At 42.9% G+C, this 20,171-nt stretch overlaps 2 protein-coding genes across 2 annotated transcripts in view; one reads left to right on the forward strand and one right to left on the reverse strand.

Annotated features, from left to right (window-relative positions):
• Positions 1 to 10,120, forward strand: part of grin3bb (glutamate receptor, ionotropic, N-methyl-D-aspartate 3Bb) — a 61,596-nt gene extending 51,476 nt beyond the window's left edge. The window contains exon 9 of the mRNA XM_085151707.1: positions 219 to 10,120. Coding sequence (XP_085007833.1) covers positions 219 to 1,023 — 805 coding nt within the window. The 3' untranslated portion in view covers positions 1,024 to 10,120. The remainder of the gene's footprint in view (positions 1 to 218) is intronic.
• On the reverse strand, positions 2,339 to 18,647 carry LOC146491061 (uncharacterized). Its single transcript, XM_085151770.1, has 8 exons — positions 16,145 to 18,647; positions 15,975 to 16,051; positions 15,864 to 15,907; positions 6,794 to 7,002; positions 6,204 to 6,439; positions 5,923 to 6,045; positions 5,520 to 5,703; positions 2,339 to 4,463 (listed from the first exon to the last, which is right to left on the reverse strand). Exons 1-8 carry the CDS (start codon positions 17,124 to 17,126, stop codon positions 4,192 to 4,194), a joined length of 2,127 nt encoding a protein of 708 aa, XP_085007896.1. The 5' UTR covers positions 17,127 to 18,647; the 3' UTR covers positions 2,339 to 4,191.
• Between the last annotated feature and the right edge of the window lie 1,524 nt (positions 18,648 to 20,171).

Genomic DNA, 20,171 nt, shown 5'->3' on the forward strand with positions numbered 1-20,171 from the left:
TATAATCCATGAATGAGAAATACGATAAATATAAACTTTCATGAGCAAAAACAATGTTGAAAAAATCTTGGTTTTAAATTAGAAACACGTGACCTTATAATGTTTTGTTCAGTTCTTCAAGCTAAACGTCTCCTTTGGAGTTCAGAGATTTCTTATCCACATATTTCTCACTGACTTATGTGCATTATTCTGAGCCTAAGGTCTTTGTCTGTCTTCAGCTGTAACCTGCACAAGTCTCAGCCCCCTCCGGCCCCTCCCGCTCCGGGAGCTTCAGCCAAATGGAACAACGAGGCGAGCAAGGACGCCGCTGCCGTAGCAGCTACCGCCGCTGCTGCCAAAGATGCCAGAGACTTCAAAAGAGTCCACTTCAACCTGGAGACGCTGAACACCCGCCGTCTGCTTGCTCGTCTTGCAGTCTCTGAAGCCAAGGGAGGCAGCGCTGTGGCTGAGAGGGAAGGTCCAGCCAAGCCGAAGGCGGGGCCAAACAGCAGGCTATGTGAGAATGGAGGACCGGCTGCTTCGTTCACCAACCGACTCCTCACGCTCCCCTCCTCATCCTCCTCTGCAAGACCCAATGCTTCAGCTCCACCCCCCACAGCCGCGGCGCTTTCTCCGCCTGCTACTTCCACCCCTGCCCCCATTACCATAGCCCCGCCTGCCTCAGATGCCCCACCCCGTGCTGCTGTGGCTCCGCCCCGGCCTGGCGAGCTGGAGGAGCTGGAGGAGGAGATCGAACAGATGAGGGAGAAGTTACGGACAGCTCTGGCAAGGAGAGCTGAAATTCAGACGACTCTAACCAAACCCACCGTCACAGTGACAAGCACCCCATCATCCGTTAGCACGACAACCATTATGGCGACCCCAACAACGACAGGAGCCACGCCCATTCCCATACCAACCATTACCCCAGTAACAACCCTTCCTTCCAACATGAAATGCGTCACGACCATGACCGACCCGCCTCACAAAGTCCTATCTAAAGTCCGGCCCCTCCATAGCAGCCTGGCCAGTCAGAGGAGGTGATGTTCTCTGGAAAGGTCACGACACGGCGGCCATTCTAATCAGCAGTGAGGAAAAAAAATGTTCCTTTTATTTTGTTTAACTTTCTCAAGTTCTCAAAGAAGTTGATTTGACAGAAAACATCAAAGAGCCCTGAAGCTAATCAGATGATTGGTTACCTAATCAATATTTTTAGGCTGGATGAAATTATTGAACCCTTTAGAGTACAAACACTTTATATTTCCAGCTAAAATTAGAAATCCTGTGAAAACATTAAAGAAAAAATGCAATTGTTTCAATTACTTTATAAAATAAAAAATTAGTGTTGAGAAAATATGCTAATTTAAATCCATAAATCTTAAAATGAAAGTCGGAAGATCAGGTAACATGCCCCAAACCCAAACCTTTATTATTTTACACATTTCAAAGTTTGAATAATCACTCAAAGACCAGTTATTTTATACACTAAATTTATTATTTTGTAATATTACTAATATTAGTAAATAGTATTGAATTAGTCTTACTGTGAGTACAGTTTGTTTTTCAGGGTTTTTTACTCCTAAACGTCAAAGACAATCTATTTAAAATATTTTAATATGATATATTTATCACTTTAAAAGTGATGTTTTTTTTGTGCTCAATAAAAAAAATATCTTTTAATGTTTTTCAGTCACAAGTACAGCTTGTGAAGTCTAAAGTCTGTCAGATAAATTATGTAAACTGAGGAAGAGAAGAAGACCAGGACATGAGCCTGAGGTACACCGAATTTAATGAGTTCTTAGTTTGAGCCAAATACAGAATAATGTAGCAGTTGTATTATAGAAGTGCATATTCCTAAAGAATCCAGAGACTTATTTTTGCATATTTTTACATATTTAGTAACAAAACAAATAAGTTTGTATATAATTAAAATAGCTGCAGTGAATCTAAAGATTTTATTCTTTATTTTTATATGAAATCAGAGTCTGATGTTCAGTTTCCACCTCTGACTGGTTAAAACGGCCGCCGTGACAGAGACTGAAGAGCATTTCTGGAACTTTCTAAAACTCTGGCGGTGCACAAAAAGCATGTCCACTCTTTTAAAATAAATTACAAGAAGTACACATACCACCAGACACAACATGAATAATAGAGCTGTTTGGGAACAGAAACGGTGGTGTTCATGCAATAACATCGTTTGTTCTTCACATAGACGTAACTCCTCTTCATGTAACGTGAACATGGTTAGTGTAAGCAGTATGCCGAAGGTTTTTATTAGAGTCACTTCACTACAGACATGAAACCTTAAATGTTCCCACAGAGCCTGAACCCATCCCCGAATGTGACTTTAACCCCACCAATAAGTTAAACTGCAGAAATGTCTTAAAGACATAAACATCTGGGTGACCTCTATTTTTCTGCTTCTAAACTTCTAAAAACTGAGGTTATTGTACTTGGCCCTGAAAAACTTAGAAATATGGTATCTAATCAGATACCTACTCTGGATGGCATTACCTTGGCCTCCAGTAACACTGTGAGTAATCGCGGAGTCATTTTTGACCAGGATATGTCCTTCAGCATCTACATTAAACAAATATTTATCTTTCTTCAAACACGTTTCTTAGAAACACTGAACTGCATCACTTTCCAAACTAAAGATGAAGAAATGTTCAGATTCTCCAGAAAACGTGAAAACTTTTGTTAAACCTTCAAATGGTCTGAAAAGTTGAGGATGTTTTCACTCTGTTTGGTACATTTACAGGTTTCTCATAAAAAAGAAAGAAAAAAATTGATTTGTATTTTATTCATTCATTCAGTTTGTTTTTCATCAGTTAAACTTAAATCTGAGAGATGAGCCTGAGTTTTAACTTTCAGATATTTTACTGAGTTAAATCCATTATTCATCCTGTTATTCTTCCTAAGTGTTTTTATGATAATTAATAAAACCGACTTTCTAATGAAGTCTGTGACGTTGTATTTTACTGGTTGATCTGATTTAACTGAGGAATCGGCTGGAGTTATTAAAAGGTTAAACCTCAGTGTCAGTCTAAAATTTGTCAAACCCTCTGTTTTATTCACAGCTAACAAGCTAGGTGTAGAATGATCGATCAGTGATTTGTTATAACACAGCTTTACTGAGTGTACAGTAAGCATCCATCAGTCATAACAATAACAATACCTCTTACTGCTGTAAAAGGTATTGCAACGACATAAAGCTGCCATACACCTTGGCTTAAACCAGTATAAGACGTCTTAGCCACAAGAGCATGGATGTAGAAAGTATGCACCTATGCTAACAGTTTCCTTTGTTTTCTAGCATTTACACTAAACTAACACAAATGTCATCTGCAGATGTGATGAAGGGTATACTCAGTCACTTTTTTCTTTATTTAATAGAAGAAAATACTGTACTCAAAAATATACATTGGTTTGTGGGTAGCTACATCTCCCAACAATTGAGGAACCCTCATGAACTTATCATTAATGTATTAAAAATAGATAACAGCTGCCATGTTGCCCAACCATCTTGAATACAGTGATTGCTGTTCTGCCTAATCAGCACAGCGATTATAGACTGGCCTCATACCAGAGGTGGAGGAGAACAGAAATGGTAGGGATTGGCGTGCTGTGGACGGGCATTTTAATTCCTATCTGCATTTCAAACTGAAGATATCAAGGATCAAATCTATGTTTTATCATTAAAGAAGATAGAAACAAAAACATGAAAGGGACAATGCCACCACGATCTTATTAAAACCTAATCCTCTTTCTCCTCACCTCAAGTCTCATCTCCTGAAATGAAGTTGGGGCTCTAACACATGAAAATGTGCATAAACAAGTTATTTGCAATACTGTCATAGTTACTTAATGTGATCAGAAAAGAAACACAATCTGCTGACATCTATAGGTGAGATATTACACCTTGTTTCCTGATGAGGTGTTCGCGGACCTGTTAGTTCTGGGGTGTTGTAATGCAAACAGTGTTCCTGTTTTGATCTTGTGACATATATGGAAATTCAAACAGAAATGTGGTTGGTGTCACTTTAAGAGTTTCTCTCTTTTTATTTAAAAAAAAAAAATCTTTTAGATAATTTCATCTCAAATATTGAAACAGGTATTTGTAAAAATAAACCACTGAACCTTGTTCACACAGAGAATTATAAACATTTAATCATGTTTTAAAAAAAAATGTAACATCTGTTTTCTGATTGATCAGCTCTTGTTGAGAGCAGCTGCCAGCTGGTTGTAGCTCATCTTCCTCAGTATCTCCTCAGTTACCTCCTTGGCCCCCTCGGCGTGGTACTTCTGGACCATGAGGTCAACAGTTCTGGTTCTGTCTGCGGCCTCCAGTCGGCTGACGGAGATCGGATCAGTCCGGAGACTCAGGAAGCGCTGGAAGGTTTTCAGATCCTCTGAACCGAGACGGTTGAGCATCTGCAGCAGCTGCAGGGTCGCATCTTCGTCCTGCAAGTCCAGCACCTTCACTGAGATGGGAGAAACCGGAACACACATCAGACCAGATCCACACACATTAACTGATCTGCAAGACCAGTAATGTTGTGGCGATGGAGCTGTACTCCCTTAAGATGGTGTCGAAGAGGCCAAGATAAAGACAATGCTGGACAATACCTCCCACCCACTCTATGACGTACTGCCCAGTCACAGGAGCACGCTTAGTGAGAGACTGAGATTACCCATAATGCACCACTGAATGACACAGGAAATCATTCCACCCTGTGGATATCACATCCAACTAATGCACAGTACACACTGCAGTAGTTACACCATTTTGCACATCCCCTACAGTAAAATAACACATAACATATTATATAAATATTTATATAAATAAAGTTTTACATTTTAGGGTAAAATGTAAATCATATATTTTTAACCTTTGTAAGATTCTGGATATTTATAATTGAGCTATTTGTATATATTAAAGCTATTTTTTAATATTCTGTAATTTTGTAATATATTGCATTATTTCATTTCCTCGGGGATTAATAAAGGATTCTGATTCTGATGTTTATAGATCTGTCTGTGTGAACAAAAAGATCTGACGTCACTCTGGATTGAACAGATTATTCAGATTAAGTCATCCGAAATGTTTGAAACTACAGTTATTAATTAAAGGACTCATTAATGAATTTTATGTTATCACTGTTACCTGATAAACATTTCTCTGGTGGAACAGCTGGATTTCTGATTAGCTGATGAAAGAGTCAGTAAGTTTGGTTTGATTAAAGCCTCTAAAGGACAAAAAGCATGTCTGGGGGCAGCAGTCTGAAACTGCTGGACACCAGCCAGTTAAAGGACAGGATTCAGACGCATGAGCACAAACTGGGAGCCAGGAAAAAAACACTGGTCAAGACAGGCAAACGTTCAATGGAGATGTCTGGCTGAAACAAACAAAGAGAAGCTGCAGGTTCACGAGCCTCCGTGATAAAGTCTCACATTTCAAGAACCATGATGTGTTTTCAGTTTGACTATGAATCAACTACAGACACAGGTAAAAGAAGGTCACGTGTAGTGTGAATTACCTTTCAGCTGGATGTCTCGGGCCCAGACCTCACACTCTTTGTTGCCAAACAGCCAGCCAATCAGACGGGATCCAGCCACATGACTCCTGAGCTGCAGCTTCACTTGTGTGGCTCCAGCCTTCAGCTGCACCTGGAATGACGGCAGGAAGTTGTTGTAGTCTCTGAAGTTCACGAACTTTGATGTCTGAAATGATAAAAACAACAAATGAGCTTCATGAGAGTGTGTGTGTAAAAATTAAGATCAGGGTCTAATCAGGAAGCAGCGTCAACAAACTCAGCTTCCTGTTTCTGAACAGCTGATGGAGTTCCAATTCGAGGATTCACCATGGCAATGGTAAACAAAGAGAAAGCAAAGCATCAGGTGAGAGCAGGTGAGAGCAGGTGCAGCGTCCAAGTGACATACCTCTGGCTGGATGACTGTGACGGGCTCTCCAATCAGTTTGTATGTGTGATTTGGGATCAGTTCACAGTCAGGAATAGCTTCGACGTACTCAGCACCAATCCGACGCTTCCACTCCTTTCTCACCTGCACATCAGGTGATCAGTCAGAGCCACAAAGACAGATTCAGGTATTTGTTACAGGTGTCAGAGTATATCATTTCAAATATAAATCATTTGAAATTTAAACCTTTCACTGCACTTTTCATGGATATTGTAAGGACCCTTAAGGCAGGGCCTGCTTACCTGAGTGAGGCAGACATTCCTGGGCAGCAGCAGGACAAACAGTGTGGAATTAGTGGGTTGAGAGAAGATCAACACCAGGCCAGCAATCTGGTCACTGGGCGCTGGGGTCACCAGACCAAAGCACGAGAAGCCCGAGATATCAACTGTCACATGACTATTGGTCACCTGACCTGGAGTGATAAAGTCCACACAGTCCCCAGTGACATGAGCTACAGATAGGAAGTGCTGACCACCATCTGCAAGATAGAAAAACATTCATCCAGAGACTATCAACAAATGTCAGCCAGCGATGGCAATTCAGACGTGTCTGACATGGTAACCCTGGAATGGGCCAAACACAAAATGTAAATCTAAACTTCTCTCCAAAGTCTCGAACTCAGAGGATTAAACAAGATCAGAAAGTATTTTTCTTTCCTCCAAAACATCAGGCGAGGATGATTTCTTCTGCAGGTTCTGTTTGCAGTCATGAGTACGCTCATTAATTATCTGCTGCAAGGCCAGTAAACGTGGATGTGAATGTGAAGTTTGACCTCATGGTGGGACTGTGACATGTAACTGGCAGTAAACGTGTCAAAGAAACAGTTAGTGACCTGAGAGCAGCTGGCAATGCGGCAGGTGGAGTCGCTGGAAGCTCCCAGTCAGCAGGTGGAACCTGAACAGAGCTCCTGCCACCTGCAGCCCTTTAGAGGACAGGAAGTCCACATCCCAGGGAACCATCTCATACACCACGTCACCAAATCCCTCCAACACCAGGCCTGTCAGACTGCACCTGAACACACCGTGCTGCTGGCAGCGCAACCTGGCAACATGGAAACATTACTGTTTATTTGTTAGCTCTTAACTGTGAGGGGATATTCAGAGCATCTGTTCACAGCCTTAAATTGTATTATACAGCCCTTTGCTGCATGTCTTCCCCCTTCTCTCTCTGCCCGCGCTTTCCTGTCGTTTCTTCACTGAGCCTTCTAATAAAGTGGACAAAAAATATTTGTTTATAGTCTGAAACAGTCATTATTTGGTGGGAGGCTTTAAAGCCCACGACCTCATTTTAGGTTTGACAGCATTTTAGTAGATAGAGGTGAATGGCTTAAGCATGAATTGAGCTTGAGTTTGGGGAAGGCCTCGAAGGGAACCTGCAGCGGCTCCTGGGCCTGGCAGATTAGTACTCAATTCAATTCAATTCAATTTTATTTATATAGCGCCAAATCACAACAAATGTCGCCTCAAGGTGCTTCATAGATACAGAGAAAAGCCCAACAATCATATGACCCCCTATGAGCAAGCACTTTGGCGACAGTGGGAAGGAAAAACTCCCTTTTAACAGGAAGAAACCTCCGGCAGAACCAGGCTCAGGGAGGGGCGGCCATCTGCTGCAACCGGTTGGGGTGAGAGAAGGAAGACAGGATAAAGACATGCTGTGGAAGAGAGACAGAGATTAATAACAGATACGATTCAATACAGAGAGGTCTGTTAATACATAGTGAGTGAGAAAGGTGACTGGAAAGGAAAAACTCAATGCATCATGGGAATCCCCCGGCAGCCTACATCTATTGCAGCATAACTAAGGCAGGATTCAGGGTCACCTGGTCCAGCCCTAACTATATGCTTTAGCAAAAAGGAAGGTTTTAAGTCTAATCTTAAAAGTAGAGATAGTGTCTGTCTCCTGAATCCAAACTGGAAGCTGGTTCCACAGAAGAGGGGCCTGAAAACTGAAGGCTCTCCCTCCCATTCTACTTTTAAATACTCTAGGAACAACAAGTAGGCCTGCAGAGCGAGAGCGAAGTGCTCTAATAGGGTGATATGGTACTACAAGGTCATTAAGATAAGATGGGGCCTGATTATTTAAGACCTTGTATGTGAGGAGCAGGATTTTGAATTCAATTCTGGATTTAACAGGAAGCCAATGAAGGGAAGCCAAAACAGGAGAAATATGCTCTCTCTTTCTAGTCCCTGTCAGTACTCTTGCTGCAGCATTTTGGATTAACTGAAGGCTTTTCAGTGAGTTTTTTGGACATCCTGATAATAATGAATTGCAGTAGTCTAGCCTGGAAGTAATAAATGCATGAACTAGTTTTTCAGCGTCACTCTGAGACAGGATATTTCTAATTTTAGAGATGTTGCGCAAATGGAAGAACGCGGTCTTACATATTTGTTTAATATGTGCATTGAAGGACATATCCTGGTCAAAAATGACTCCAAGGTTCCTCACAGTGTTACTGGAGGCCAAGGTAATGCCATCCAGAGTAAGAATCTGGTTAGATACCATATTTCTAAGCTTTTCATCGCCGAGTACAATGACCTCAGTTTTATCTGAGTTAAGAAGCAGAAAGTTAGTGGCCATCCAAGTCTTTATGTCTTTAAGACATTCCTGCAGTTTAACTAATTGGTGTGTGTTATCTGGCTTCATGGACAGATAGAGCTGGGTGTCATCTGCATAGCAGTGAAAATGTATGCTATGTCTTCTAATGATGCTGCCTAGGGGAAGCATGTATAATGTAAACAGAATTGGTCCTAGCACTGAACCCTGTGGAACTCCATAATTAACCTCAGTGTGTGAAGAGGACTCTCCATTTACATGCACAAATTGGAGTCTATTAGATAGATATGATACAAACCACTGCAGTGCAATACCTGTAATACCTACAGCATGTTCTAATCGCTCCAATAGAATATTATGGTCAACAGTATCGAATGCTGCACTAAGGTCAAGAAGGACAAGCACAGAGATGAGTCCACTGTCAGAGGCCATAAGAAGATCATTTGTAACCTTCAATAAAGCTGTTTCTGTGCTGTGATGAACTCTGAAACCTGACTGAAATTCTTCAAATAAACCATTCCTCTGCAGATGATCTGTTAGCTGTTTGACAACTACTCTTTCAAGGATTTTTGATATGAAAGGAAGGTTGGAGATTGGCCTATAATTAGCTAAGACTGCTGGGTCTAGAGATGGCTTTTTGAGTAAAGGTTTAACTGCAGCCACCTTGAAGGCCTGTGGTACATAGCCGATTATTAGAGATAAGTTGATCATATATAAGATCGAAGAATTAATCAATGGCAGGACTTCTTTGAGCAGTTTTGTAGGAATGGGGTCTAAAAGACACGTTGATGGTTTGGAGGAAGTAATTATTGAAGTTAACTCAGAAAGATCGATTGGAAAAAAAGAGTCTAACTTAACATCAATGGAACTAAGAGTAGCTGTAGATAATATTACATCTGTGGGATGATTATTGGTAATTTTTTCTCTAATGATAAAAATTTTATTTGTGAAGAAGTTCATGAAGTCATCACTAGTTAATGTTAAAGGGATGGTTGGCTCAAAAGAGCTCTGACTTTTTGTCAGCCTGGCTACAGTGCTGAAGAGAAACCTGGGGTTGTTCTTATTTTCTTCAATCAGTGATAAGTAGTAAGCTGTTCTGGCTTTGCGGAGGGCTTTCTTATAAAGCAACAAACTATTTCTCCAGGCTAAATGATGATCCTCTAAATTTGTGACACGCCATTTCCTCTCCAGATTACGAGTCATCTGCTTTAGGGTACGTGTTTGAGAATTATACCACGGGGTCAGGTACTTCTGATTAGAGACCTTAGTTTTCACTGGAGCTACAGTATCCAGAGTCGTACGTAGTGAGGAGGTGAAATTATTAACAAGATAATCGACCTCTGTTGGGGTAGCGTTCAGATAGCTGCTCTGCTCTGTGTTGGTACAGGGCATTGACGATGATAACAGTGGCTGGATTATATTCTTAAACTTAGTTACAGCGCTTTCAGAAAGACATCTACTTTGATAAAGTCCACTCTCCACTGCTGCGTAATCAATTATTGTAAATGTAAATGTTATCAAGAAATGATCAGACAGGAGAGGGTTTTCAGGAAACACTGTTAAATGTTCAGTTTCTATGCCATATGTTAAAACAAGATCTAGAGTGTGATTAAAGTGGTGGGTGGGTTCTTTTACATTTTGAGAGAAACCAATTGAGTCTAACAACAGATTAAATGCCATGTTGAGGCTGTCATTTTTAGCATCTACATGGATGTTAAAATCACCCACAATAATTATTTTATCTGAGCTCAGAACTAAATTAGATATAAAGTCTGAGAAATCAGACAGAAACTCTGTGTAAGGCCCAGGTGGACGATAGATGATAACAAGTAAGACTGGTTTCTGAGTTTCACAGCTGGGGTGGACAATGTTAAGCATCAGGCTTTCAAATGAATTAAAAGTCTGTCTTGGTCTTTCATTAATTAATAGACTGGTGTGAAAAATTGCTGCCACACCGCCCCCTCGACCTGTGCTTTGAGATTTCTGGTAGTTAGAATGACTCGGGGGTGTTGATTCATTTAAACTAACATAATCATCCTGCTGCAACCAGGTTTCTGTAAGGCAGAGTAAATCAATTTGTTGATCAATTATTAAGTCATGTACTAACAGAGACTTGGAGGAGAGAGACCTAATATTTAATAATCCACATTTCACTGTTTTACTCTTTGGTTCAGATGTGGATACTGTATTGTTCTTTCTTTGTGATTGTTTAAGTTGTTTGTTGCTGGTTTTTAGTTTGTTTTTTGTCTTTTTGGAAGCAGACACAGTCTCTATGGAGATGGGTTTTTGGGGGGGGTAGCAGGAGGAGAGAAGCTGCAGAGAGGCGTGTAAGACTGCAACTCTGCTTCCTGGTCCCAACTCTGGATAGTCATGTTTTGAGGGGTTTAATAAATTTGTCGATATTTCTAGAAATGAGAGCTGCTCCATCCAAAGTGGGATGGATGCCATCTCTCCTAACAAGACCAGGTTTCCTCCAGAAGGTTTGCCAATTATCTATGAAGCCCACATCGTTTCTGGGACACCACTCAGACAGCCAGCAATTTAAGGAGAACATGCGGCTAAACATGTCACTCCTGGTCTGATTGGGGAGGGGACCAGAGAAAACTACAGAGTCCGACATTGTTTTGGCAAAGTTACACACCGATTCAATATTGATTTTAGTGACCTCCGATTGGCGTAACCGGGTGTCATTACTGCCGACGTGAATTATGATTTTATTGAATTTACGTTTACCCTTAGCCAGCAGTTTTAAATTTCCTTCAATGTCGCCTGCTCTGGCCCCTGGAAGACAATTGACTATGGTTGCCGGTGTCTCTAGCTTCACATGTCTGAGAACAGAATCACCAATTACCAGAGTTTGACCCCCGGCGGGTGTGTCACCGAGTGGGGAAAAACGGTTAGACACATGAACGGGTTGGTGGTGTACCTGGGGCTTCTGTTTAGGACTACGCTTCCTCCTCACCGTTACCCAGCCTTTCCCCAGCTGCTTGGGGTCTGCCGGGGAACAGCTAGCGGGGCCTACGCTATCTTCGGCTGCACCAGCTACAGGGGCCTGGCTAGCTAAGGGTGAGAGCAGGGTGCAAAGCCGAGTCTCCAATTCAGTAATCCTGGCCTCCAGAGCTGCAAATATGCTACATTTGTTACAGATATCATTACTGCTAAAGGAGGCCGAGGAGTAACTAAACATCTGACACAATGAGCAAGAAAGTGCAGAAGGGACAGGTGAAGTAGCCATGGCGCTAACGGGTCGGCTACGAGCTAAGCTAGCGAAACAGTACAGAGACAGTGAGTGAATACTATAAATTAGGTAGTGAGTACACAAAAAGTGTGCTTCGGATGAAGCACGTGAAGATTATACTGTGAAAAAAGAATGTATTTAAAAGTTGTTAATTAAACTGCTAAGCAAATAAGCTACTCAGAAACACCACTGTGTTTGAGCAGGAACAGGAAGCGATACTATACCACAGAGCGAGCGAGCGAACACCAAGTGACAGCGCCACCCAAGTGATCGAGACTTCAGCAATGGATGAAGTCTGATCGCTGAAGACTTCGCCCATACTACATACAGTGGGGCAAAAAAGTATTTAGTCAGCCACCGATTGTGCAAGTTCCCCCACTTAAAATGATGACAGAGGTCAGTAATTGGCACCAGAGGTACACTTCAACTGTGAGAGACAGAATGTGAAAAAAAAATCCATGAATTCACATGGTAGGATTTGTAAAGAATATATTCGTAAATCAGAATGGAAAATAAGTATTTGGTCACCTCAAACAAGGAAAATCCCTGGCTCTCACAGACCTGTAACGTCTTCTGTAAGAAGCTTTTCTGTCCCCCACTCGTTACCTGTATGAATGGCACCTGTTTGACCTCATCATCTGTATAAAAGACACCTGTCCACAGCCTCAACCAGTCAGACTCCAAACTCCGCCATGGCCAAGACCAAAGAGCTTTCGAAGGACACCAGGAAAAGAATTGTAGACCTGCACCAGACTGGGAAGAGTGAATCTACAATAGGCAAGCAGCTTGGTGTGAAAAAATCAACTGTGGGAGCAATCATCAGAAAATGGAAGACATACAAGACCACTGATAATCTCCCTCGATCTGGGGCTCCATGCAAGATCTCATCCCGTGGGGTCAAAATGATCATGAGAACGGTGAGCAAAGATCCCAGAACCACACGGGGGGACCTGGTGAATGACCTGCAGAGAGCTGGGACCAAAGTAACAAAGGTCACCATCAGTAACACACTACAACGGCAGGGAATCAAATCCCGCAGTGCCAGACGTGTTCCGCTGCTGAAGCCAGTGCATGTCCAGGCCCGTCTGAAGTTTGCCAGAGAGCACATGGATGATACAGCAGAGGATTGGGAGAATGTCATGTGGTCAGATGAAACCAAAGTAGAACTTTTTGGTATAAACTCAACTCGTCGTGTTTGGAGGAAGAAGAATACTGAGTTGCATCCCAAGAACACCATACCTACTGTGAAGCATGGGGGTGGAAACATCATGCTATGGGGCTGTTTTTCTGCCAAGGGGACAGGACGACTGATCCGTGTTAAGGACAGAATGAATGGGGCCAAGTATCGTGAGATTTTGAGCCAAAACCTCCTTCCATCAGTGAGAACTTTGAAGATGAAACGAGGCTGGGTCTTCCAACATGACAATGATCCAAAACACACCGCCCGGGCAACAAAGGAGTGGCTCCGTAAGAAGCATTTGAAAGTCCTGGAGTGGCCTAGCCAGTCTCCAGACCTCAACCCCATAGAAAATCTGTGGCGGGAGTTGAAAGTCCGTGTTGCTCGGCGACAGCCCCAAAACATCACTGCTCTTGAGAAGATCTGCATGGAGGAATGGGCCAAAATACCAGCTACTGTGTGTGCAAACCTGGTAAAGACCTATAGTAAACGTTTGACCTCTGTTATTGCCAACAAAGGTTATGTTACAAAGTATTGAGTTGTATTTTTGTTATTGACCAAATACTTATTTTCCACCCTGATTTACGAATAAATTCTTTACAAATCCTACCATGTGAATTCATGGATTTTTTTTTTCACATTCTGTCTCTCACAGTTGAAGTGTACCTCTGGTGCAAATTACTGACCTCTGTCATCATTTTAAGTGGGGGAACTTGCACAATCGGTGGCTGACTAAATACTTTTTTGCCCCACTGTAGAAGTGAAGAAGTGAAAGAATTGAAAAGGAGAGGGAGGGTGAGAACAAAGAGCTTGTAGAACTGGGGGATCATATATAGATAAGAACCGGAAGGAGCCTGTTGGGAGGCATCGTCCCGCTCTCCATCGATGTCGGTCAGTAGCGACAGCTTCGGCTTCGTCCCAGGCGAGGTTGACGGTTTGCAGATCCTCCATAAATGTTCAACGCCATGTGATCTTTGGCTGGTCTTGCTTTCCCTTGGCAGTGCGCGGGAACCATGTAATGGGGATCTTGGCCGGGCGATGAGCGAGTAGATGTAGAATGTGGCCCGCAAAGTGGAAGCGCCTTTCAGCAACAACATCAGTCTCAGGGTCGGGTGACTACTCTTCATAAGACCTCTTTGTTCGTTATCCGGTCCCAGTAGGAAGGATGCCAGTATTGATCCATCCATTCATCCATTCATATCCTTTTCAGGGTCACGGGACCCGTGCAGCTGTCAACCATCCAGACGCAGCAGTGGGAGTTGAGTAGAGACCACGAAGGGCGTCTGCTGGGGGACTCCATAGTGATGTAGGATAGCCCATAGTCGGCCGGTGGACGCTGTCAAAAGCCTTCTTGAAATCGATAAAATTGATAGAAATCTTCCTTTGATATTCCAATGTTTGTTCAACAATCATGCAGAGGGTGAAGATTTGGTCGACACATGACCAGCCACTCCGAAAACCAGCCTGCTCTTCTTGCAATCGCTCGTCCCCTGCATGTCGTAGCCGACTCAAAAGAACGAGGCAACGAGGTAGAAAGAACAAACTATAGTATAAAATCGCTCAACTGAATGCTCCTATAGGGATGTGATGCAAACTAGAAGACTAGACAGAGACTAGACTCATTGAGATCATCAACAAGACTGGCTCTCTTCCACAGTGTGTGTTTTGTACTGTATTCCTCCCCTCACGCCCAACCGGTCGCAGCAGATGGCCCCTCCCTGAACCTGGTTCTGCAGGAGGTTTCTTCCTGTTAAAAGGGAGTTTTTCCTTCCCACTGTCGCCAAGTGCTTGTTCATAGGAGATCATATAGTTGTTGGGGTTTCTCTGTGTTATTGTAGGGCCTTTACCTTACAAAATAAAGTCATCCAAGTGACTTTTTCAGTTTGAAGAAGAAGAAAAAGAAGTGATGAAACTGAAAACGCTACGTCCAGATGAACAGAATCAACCTCTTGGGGAATACCTCAAAATGACAAAATGAAAAGCTCCAACAGGTTTGATGGGGACCGTTGGTACTCGGCTATTTTCAGATCTTTCCAGAGATGTTCAGTCAGGTTCAAGTCTTGGCTCTTGCTGGGTCACTTCAGAGTGGTCCCAAGCCACTCCTTTGTTATCTTGGCTGTGTGCTTAGAGTCACTGTCCTGTTGGAACCGTCGCCCCAGTCCAAGGTCCAGAGCCCTCTGGAGCAGGTTATCATCAAAGATGTCTCTGTACATTGCTGCATTAATCTTTCCCTTGACCATCACTAGTTTCCCCGTTTCTGCTGCTGAGAAATATTTTGAGGTGAAAAAATGAATTTAATCCATTTTAGAATAAGGCTGTAACATGACAAGACAACATGACAGTGTGGAACAAGTGACGCACTGTGAATACTTCCACTGTAGGTTAAGGTGGTATTGATGAACTTGTGTGATTTGGTGATAACGTCAGTATGTGTTGGGTCTGACTCACAAGAACTTACAAATAAAAACACATCAAACATCACAAACATAACTCGAGGTCACAACATCAAGAGCGGGGTCAACAGCAGCATGGCACCAGATCTGCCCTAACCCTCCATTAAACCAATCAGCCAACAACCCTGTGTTAGGGCGATCGTGGCTCAAGAGTTGGGAGTTCGCCTTGTAATCGAAAGGTTGCCGGTTCGAGCCCCGGCTTGGACAGCCTCGGTCGTTGTGTCCTTGGGCAAGACACTTCACCCGTTGCCTACTGGTGGTGGTCAGAGGGCCCGGTGGCGCCAGTGTCCGGCAGCCTCGCCTCTGTCAGTGCGCCCCAGGGTGGCTGTGGCTACAATGTAGCTTGCCATCACCAGTGTGTGAATGTGTGTGTGAATGGGTGAATGACTGGATGTGTAAAGAGCTTTGGGGTCCTTAGGGACTAGTAAACTACTGGTAACACCTCATCATAAATACAGGCCAAATACAGGCCATTTACCTGAATATGCTCCCATCCTCGCTGACCTCAGGTGTAATCTCAACCTGCACAGACCAACAGGTAAAAAAAATAATTAAGCATTGATTAGCACATCAGTGACATCACAGTGACACAGTGTGGTGTATTTGTCTCCAACCTGATGTCAGAGTAGGTCTGTGATGTCACTGCTTCTGCTTGAAAACAGAGACCTGCAGAAAGATGACATCATCACATCACATGATTACATCCTTCCTGATAAATATCAAGTCAAGTGTAGCTTAGCACAGACTTTGCATACATACACAGCGTTGGCACGATCTTCATCAGGATCTCCATGGCGACACGTTCTGACCGACTGGATCCAAAGAGTTTTTCTAGAAGTCTCCACGTCGTCCATCTGTCTGCGTGTTCCAACTGCTCTCTACCAATGGGAGAGTGACTTTCTGCAGTCATGTATTTGTTGACCAACCACTGGAAACACTCGAGCTCATCTGAGACCAGAAACTCCAACATCTCCATGATGACAACTGAGTCTGAGGCATTCTGGGAAACAAAAATAGGACAGCTGGTGACATCATGGATCAAGGTGAACTGGTGGTCTTCAGACCTGACATTCCCTCTGAGCCTTGCTGAAACTGTAAGGTGACAAAAACAAACCTTGCCCCTGATGTGATCCTCTTTCAGCTCCTGCAGTAAAAAGGGTTCTGATTGACCAAGGGAGTGGTAGAACACTTTCTGAGCTTCCTCCCCTTTCCTGAGGACCAGGTCTACTAGAGCCCGGTTCCTGTCCTTGCAAGCTCCGTAGATGGCGATGGCCTCCCTTTCTGAGGCGTTGAGGATCCTGCAGCATTGCAGGGCTTCCAGGATGGGGCCGGGTCCCTGGATCCTGCTGATAAGCTTCCGCCGCTGAGTCTTCACAAAGCCCTGGACAGGTTTTAGATCTGATTCAGGTCTCAGGGGGATCATGGTGAAGCGTACAGGGCGAACTTGATGATTTCCGCCGATTAGAGACTGGACTGCGGCCAACACCGCTGGTGCTCTGTCCTCCTGGTAACACCTCATCATGGTTTTGGCGGTGCTGCAGGCGTCAGCAGACCGCAACCAGCGTGGAGGGATGGGGGGGAAGTCCTGCAGCAGGTCTGACTGACTGAGACCCCACTGGATCCTCCAGAGCTCCACAATTGGTAGCTTTGAAAGCTTCCGCATCAGTACATCCTCCTTACCATCCTCCATTGGGGTATGGGGTGAGTCCCAAACCTGAACTGCCTCCAGCATGTCACCCATGATTTACGTGTGTGCCCTCAGCTTTGACTGACAGGCCAAGAGACCTCCTGCAAGACAAGCAAAGAGGCAACAAAAACCCTGACCAAATCAGTTCAATTCCATTTCATTTTATGTATATAGTGCCAAATCACAACAATAGTTGCCTCAAGGGGATTTATATTGTAAGGTAAATAGGTGTGCAGAGCCATAGCTGGACTGGCCATCGGGCATACCGGGCATTTGCCCAGTGGGCCGATGGTGATTTTGTTTTTTTGTTTTTTGTTTTTCTTTTGTAACGGTATAAACAATGAACGGTCGTGGATTGGCCAGATCATGGCCGATGTGTAAAAATAACTCAGTTGTTCGGTGGTGGCTATGGCGGAGCTTCCACAGAGGCCAGCAGGTTGATGAGGGAAAGGGGAGGCAGGAGGAGGAGAGACCCGAGACGGCCGCCGAGTGTCAGGTGAACTGATCTTCAGGTAAGAAGTTATGACCTGCAGTCTATCTGGGTCAAATATAAAACAAGTTTAGGTGTAGTTTATTTTTGTTGTGCTAACCTTTTACAGTCAGTTACAATAGATGTACTGCGTGTTAGCTAGCATGACAGAGTTTCTATACAGCTGGGTGGGTGCTTTGATGTTACTGATAGTGAACTTTATTTTATTCATAAGGTTAGTTAGTAGAGTTGCCAACCGTCCCGTAAAAAACGGAATCGTCCCATATTCAGAGAAAATATTATGTGTTTCGTATTGAGCCGAAAAGGAACGCAGTTTGTCCCGTACTTCAGCTAGAATAAAAAAAAAAAGACAGAAAGCTGGAGTTATTCTGTGTCTTTACGCTGCACAGCTGCTTTGTTTTTATAATTCATTTCTTAAAATGTCTCGCTTTTAATAACTAATTATCTGAAAATATAAACATGTTTGAGAATTATACCAGTACATCTGATTTGAGGTGCTATTTTTTACAGGCGCTACAGTATCCAGTCATACGTAGTGAGGAGGTAAAATTATTAAGAAGATAATCAACCTCTGTTGGACTAGCATTCAGGTAGCTGCTCTGCTCTGTGTTAGTACATGGCATTGAAGATGATAACAGTGGGTGGATTATATTCTTAAACGTAGTTACAGCACTTTCAGAAACACATCTTCTGTGATGCAATCTACTCCCCACTGCTGTGTAATCAATTATTGTAAATTTAAAAGTTATTAGGAAATGATCAGACAAAAGAGGGTTTCACGAAACACTGATAAATGTTCCATTTCTATGCCATATGTTAAAACAAGATCCAGAGTGTGATTAAAGTTGTCTGGGTTTGAAGGATTTGCCTTTGTTTAGAGTGATATGATGAAATGATGCTATGAGTGCAGGAATGTTGTTGCTGAGGTCGAGGCTCTGTGTCTGCTCAGCCCTAACAGCATTAAAATCTGTGTTAATGCTGAGTGCTCTCTTGACAGCAGCAGAAACAGAACGAATAAATATTTAAAAATCAAACTAAGCCATCACAGACCCTCTGAATCGTGTTCAGCCACGAGCAGATCGGCAGGTAAAGCAATTGTTCTTACCTGAGAGCAGCTCTTCAGGTGAAACTTTCTTACAGGAGCTTTTAAAAAACAAACTCACTGCAGCGTGATGGGTTTGAACTCTGAGAAACAAGATTATAGCCCGTCTGAGTGATGACGAGTCTTGGTTTTCATCATTAATGCTCATCACGAAAACAGGAAGTCTGACCTGCAGCTGTGGCAGTGATGGTTTCCTCTGCAGATGCTCACTTTAAAACCACAGAGTGGAGTTCAGTCAGTAAAAACCAGGCCAAAACTCCCCGTCAGCAGGAAGAGGCCTCGAGCAGAACCCGAACTAAAAGTCAGAGACCACCACAACCCACACCAGCCTCTAGCAATCCCCCACTCACTCTTGAGAGACAAGATGTGAGGCGTGTACTCTGTGCAGCGAACCCCAGGAAGTCCGCAGGCCTCGATGGAGTACCTGGGATGGTCCTCAAAGCATGTGCCGAGCAGCTAGCACAGGTCTTCACTGACATCTTCAACCTGTCTCTGGAACAAGCCGTCATTCCACCCTACCTGAAATCTACCATAATCAGCCCCATCTCCAAAAAGTCACCCATAACCAGTCTCAATGACTTCCGTCCAATTGCACTAAATATAGTTAAATATAGTTAAATTATTGTATAGTTTTTATAATGTGCTACAAGCAGGTGTGCACTTTTATAGAGCTGTTTCTAATCTCGTTATACTATGTATAATGACAATAAAGGCTTTCAATTCAATTCAAGATGGTCAGTAAAATCCCAGGAACCCCAAAAAGATCTAAACTCTGAGTCTAATCAGTCAGAGCCAATAAAGGCCTTTTAATCATTTCACTGCTCTGAGGGACTCACAGGGATGAAAACAGACTGGAGCAAAACACTGAACTGAACAAGAGCTCTGTTTGCTGTGTGTGATAAAGCTGAGGTAAGGATAAAACAGACTCAATAAAAGAACTAACAAAGTTAAAATTTTCCAGTGAGCAAGTTTTCTGAGGCAGTAAATGCGCCAGTGACCCCTTTTACAAACTGATTTGGAATTCTCATTCTCTATTTTCTGATCTTTAATTAAAATGAATCCCATTATGTCAAACCGAGTGATTTATGACCCCAATAAAATGATTTATGACCTGGGAAGTAATAAAGGGAATAATAAAACATATGGTAGCCATAAAATTATGATATTTATACAATTATTATATTAATAAAATGATCATATATCATAACTCAATAATTTTGAATAATCGAAAATTTATTTGATTATTAAAAATATATACTATTTTTATCATCAACAGCATTTTCTCATTTTTAAGCCCAAAAAAAGTTTTTTGGGCTTAAAAAGTTCTTTTTTTTTTATGGGTCAAAATGCCATCTGTTCGCGGGCCTGTCCGCGTGTGCGCCTGTGTGTCTGTGCGCGCACCTGTGTCTCTTTTGTGTGTGTGTGTGTGTGTGTGTGTGTGTGTGTGTGTGTGTGTGTGTGTGTGTGTGTGTGTGTGAAAAATCTGTTAAACCTTACTAATGTGCTT

Source organism: Neolamprologus multifasciatus, chromosome 23 (assembly GCF_963576455.1).
Source record: "Neolamprologus multifasciatus chromosome 23, fNeoMul1.2, whole genome shotgun sequence".
NCBI lineage: Eukaryota > Metazoa > Chordata > Actinopteri > Cichliformes > Cichlidae > Neolamprologus > Neolamprologus multifasciatus.

What these genes read in the sequence shown, in the direction of transcription:
- LOC146491061 (XM_085151770.1), bottom strand. Translation starts at nt 17,126, where the DNA reads ATGGGTGACATGCTGGAGGCAGTTCAGGTTTGGGACTCACCCCATACC. An exon ending in AGACAAATACACCACACTGT is followed by an intron (nt 15,908 to 15,974) that starts GTCACTGTGATG and finishes TGGTCTGTGCAG; the next exon opens with GTTGAGATTACACCTGAGGT. An exon ending in GGAATGTCTGCCTCACTCAG is followed by an intron (nt 6,046 to 6,203) that starts GTAAGCAGGCCC and finishes CCTGATGTGCAG; the next exon opens with GTGAGAAAGGAGTGGAAGCG.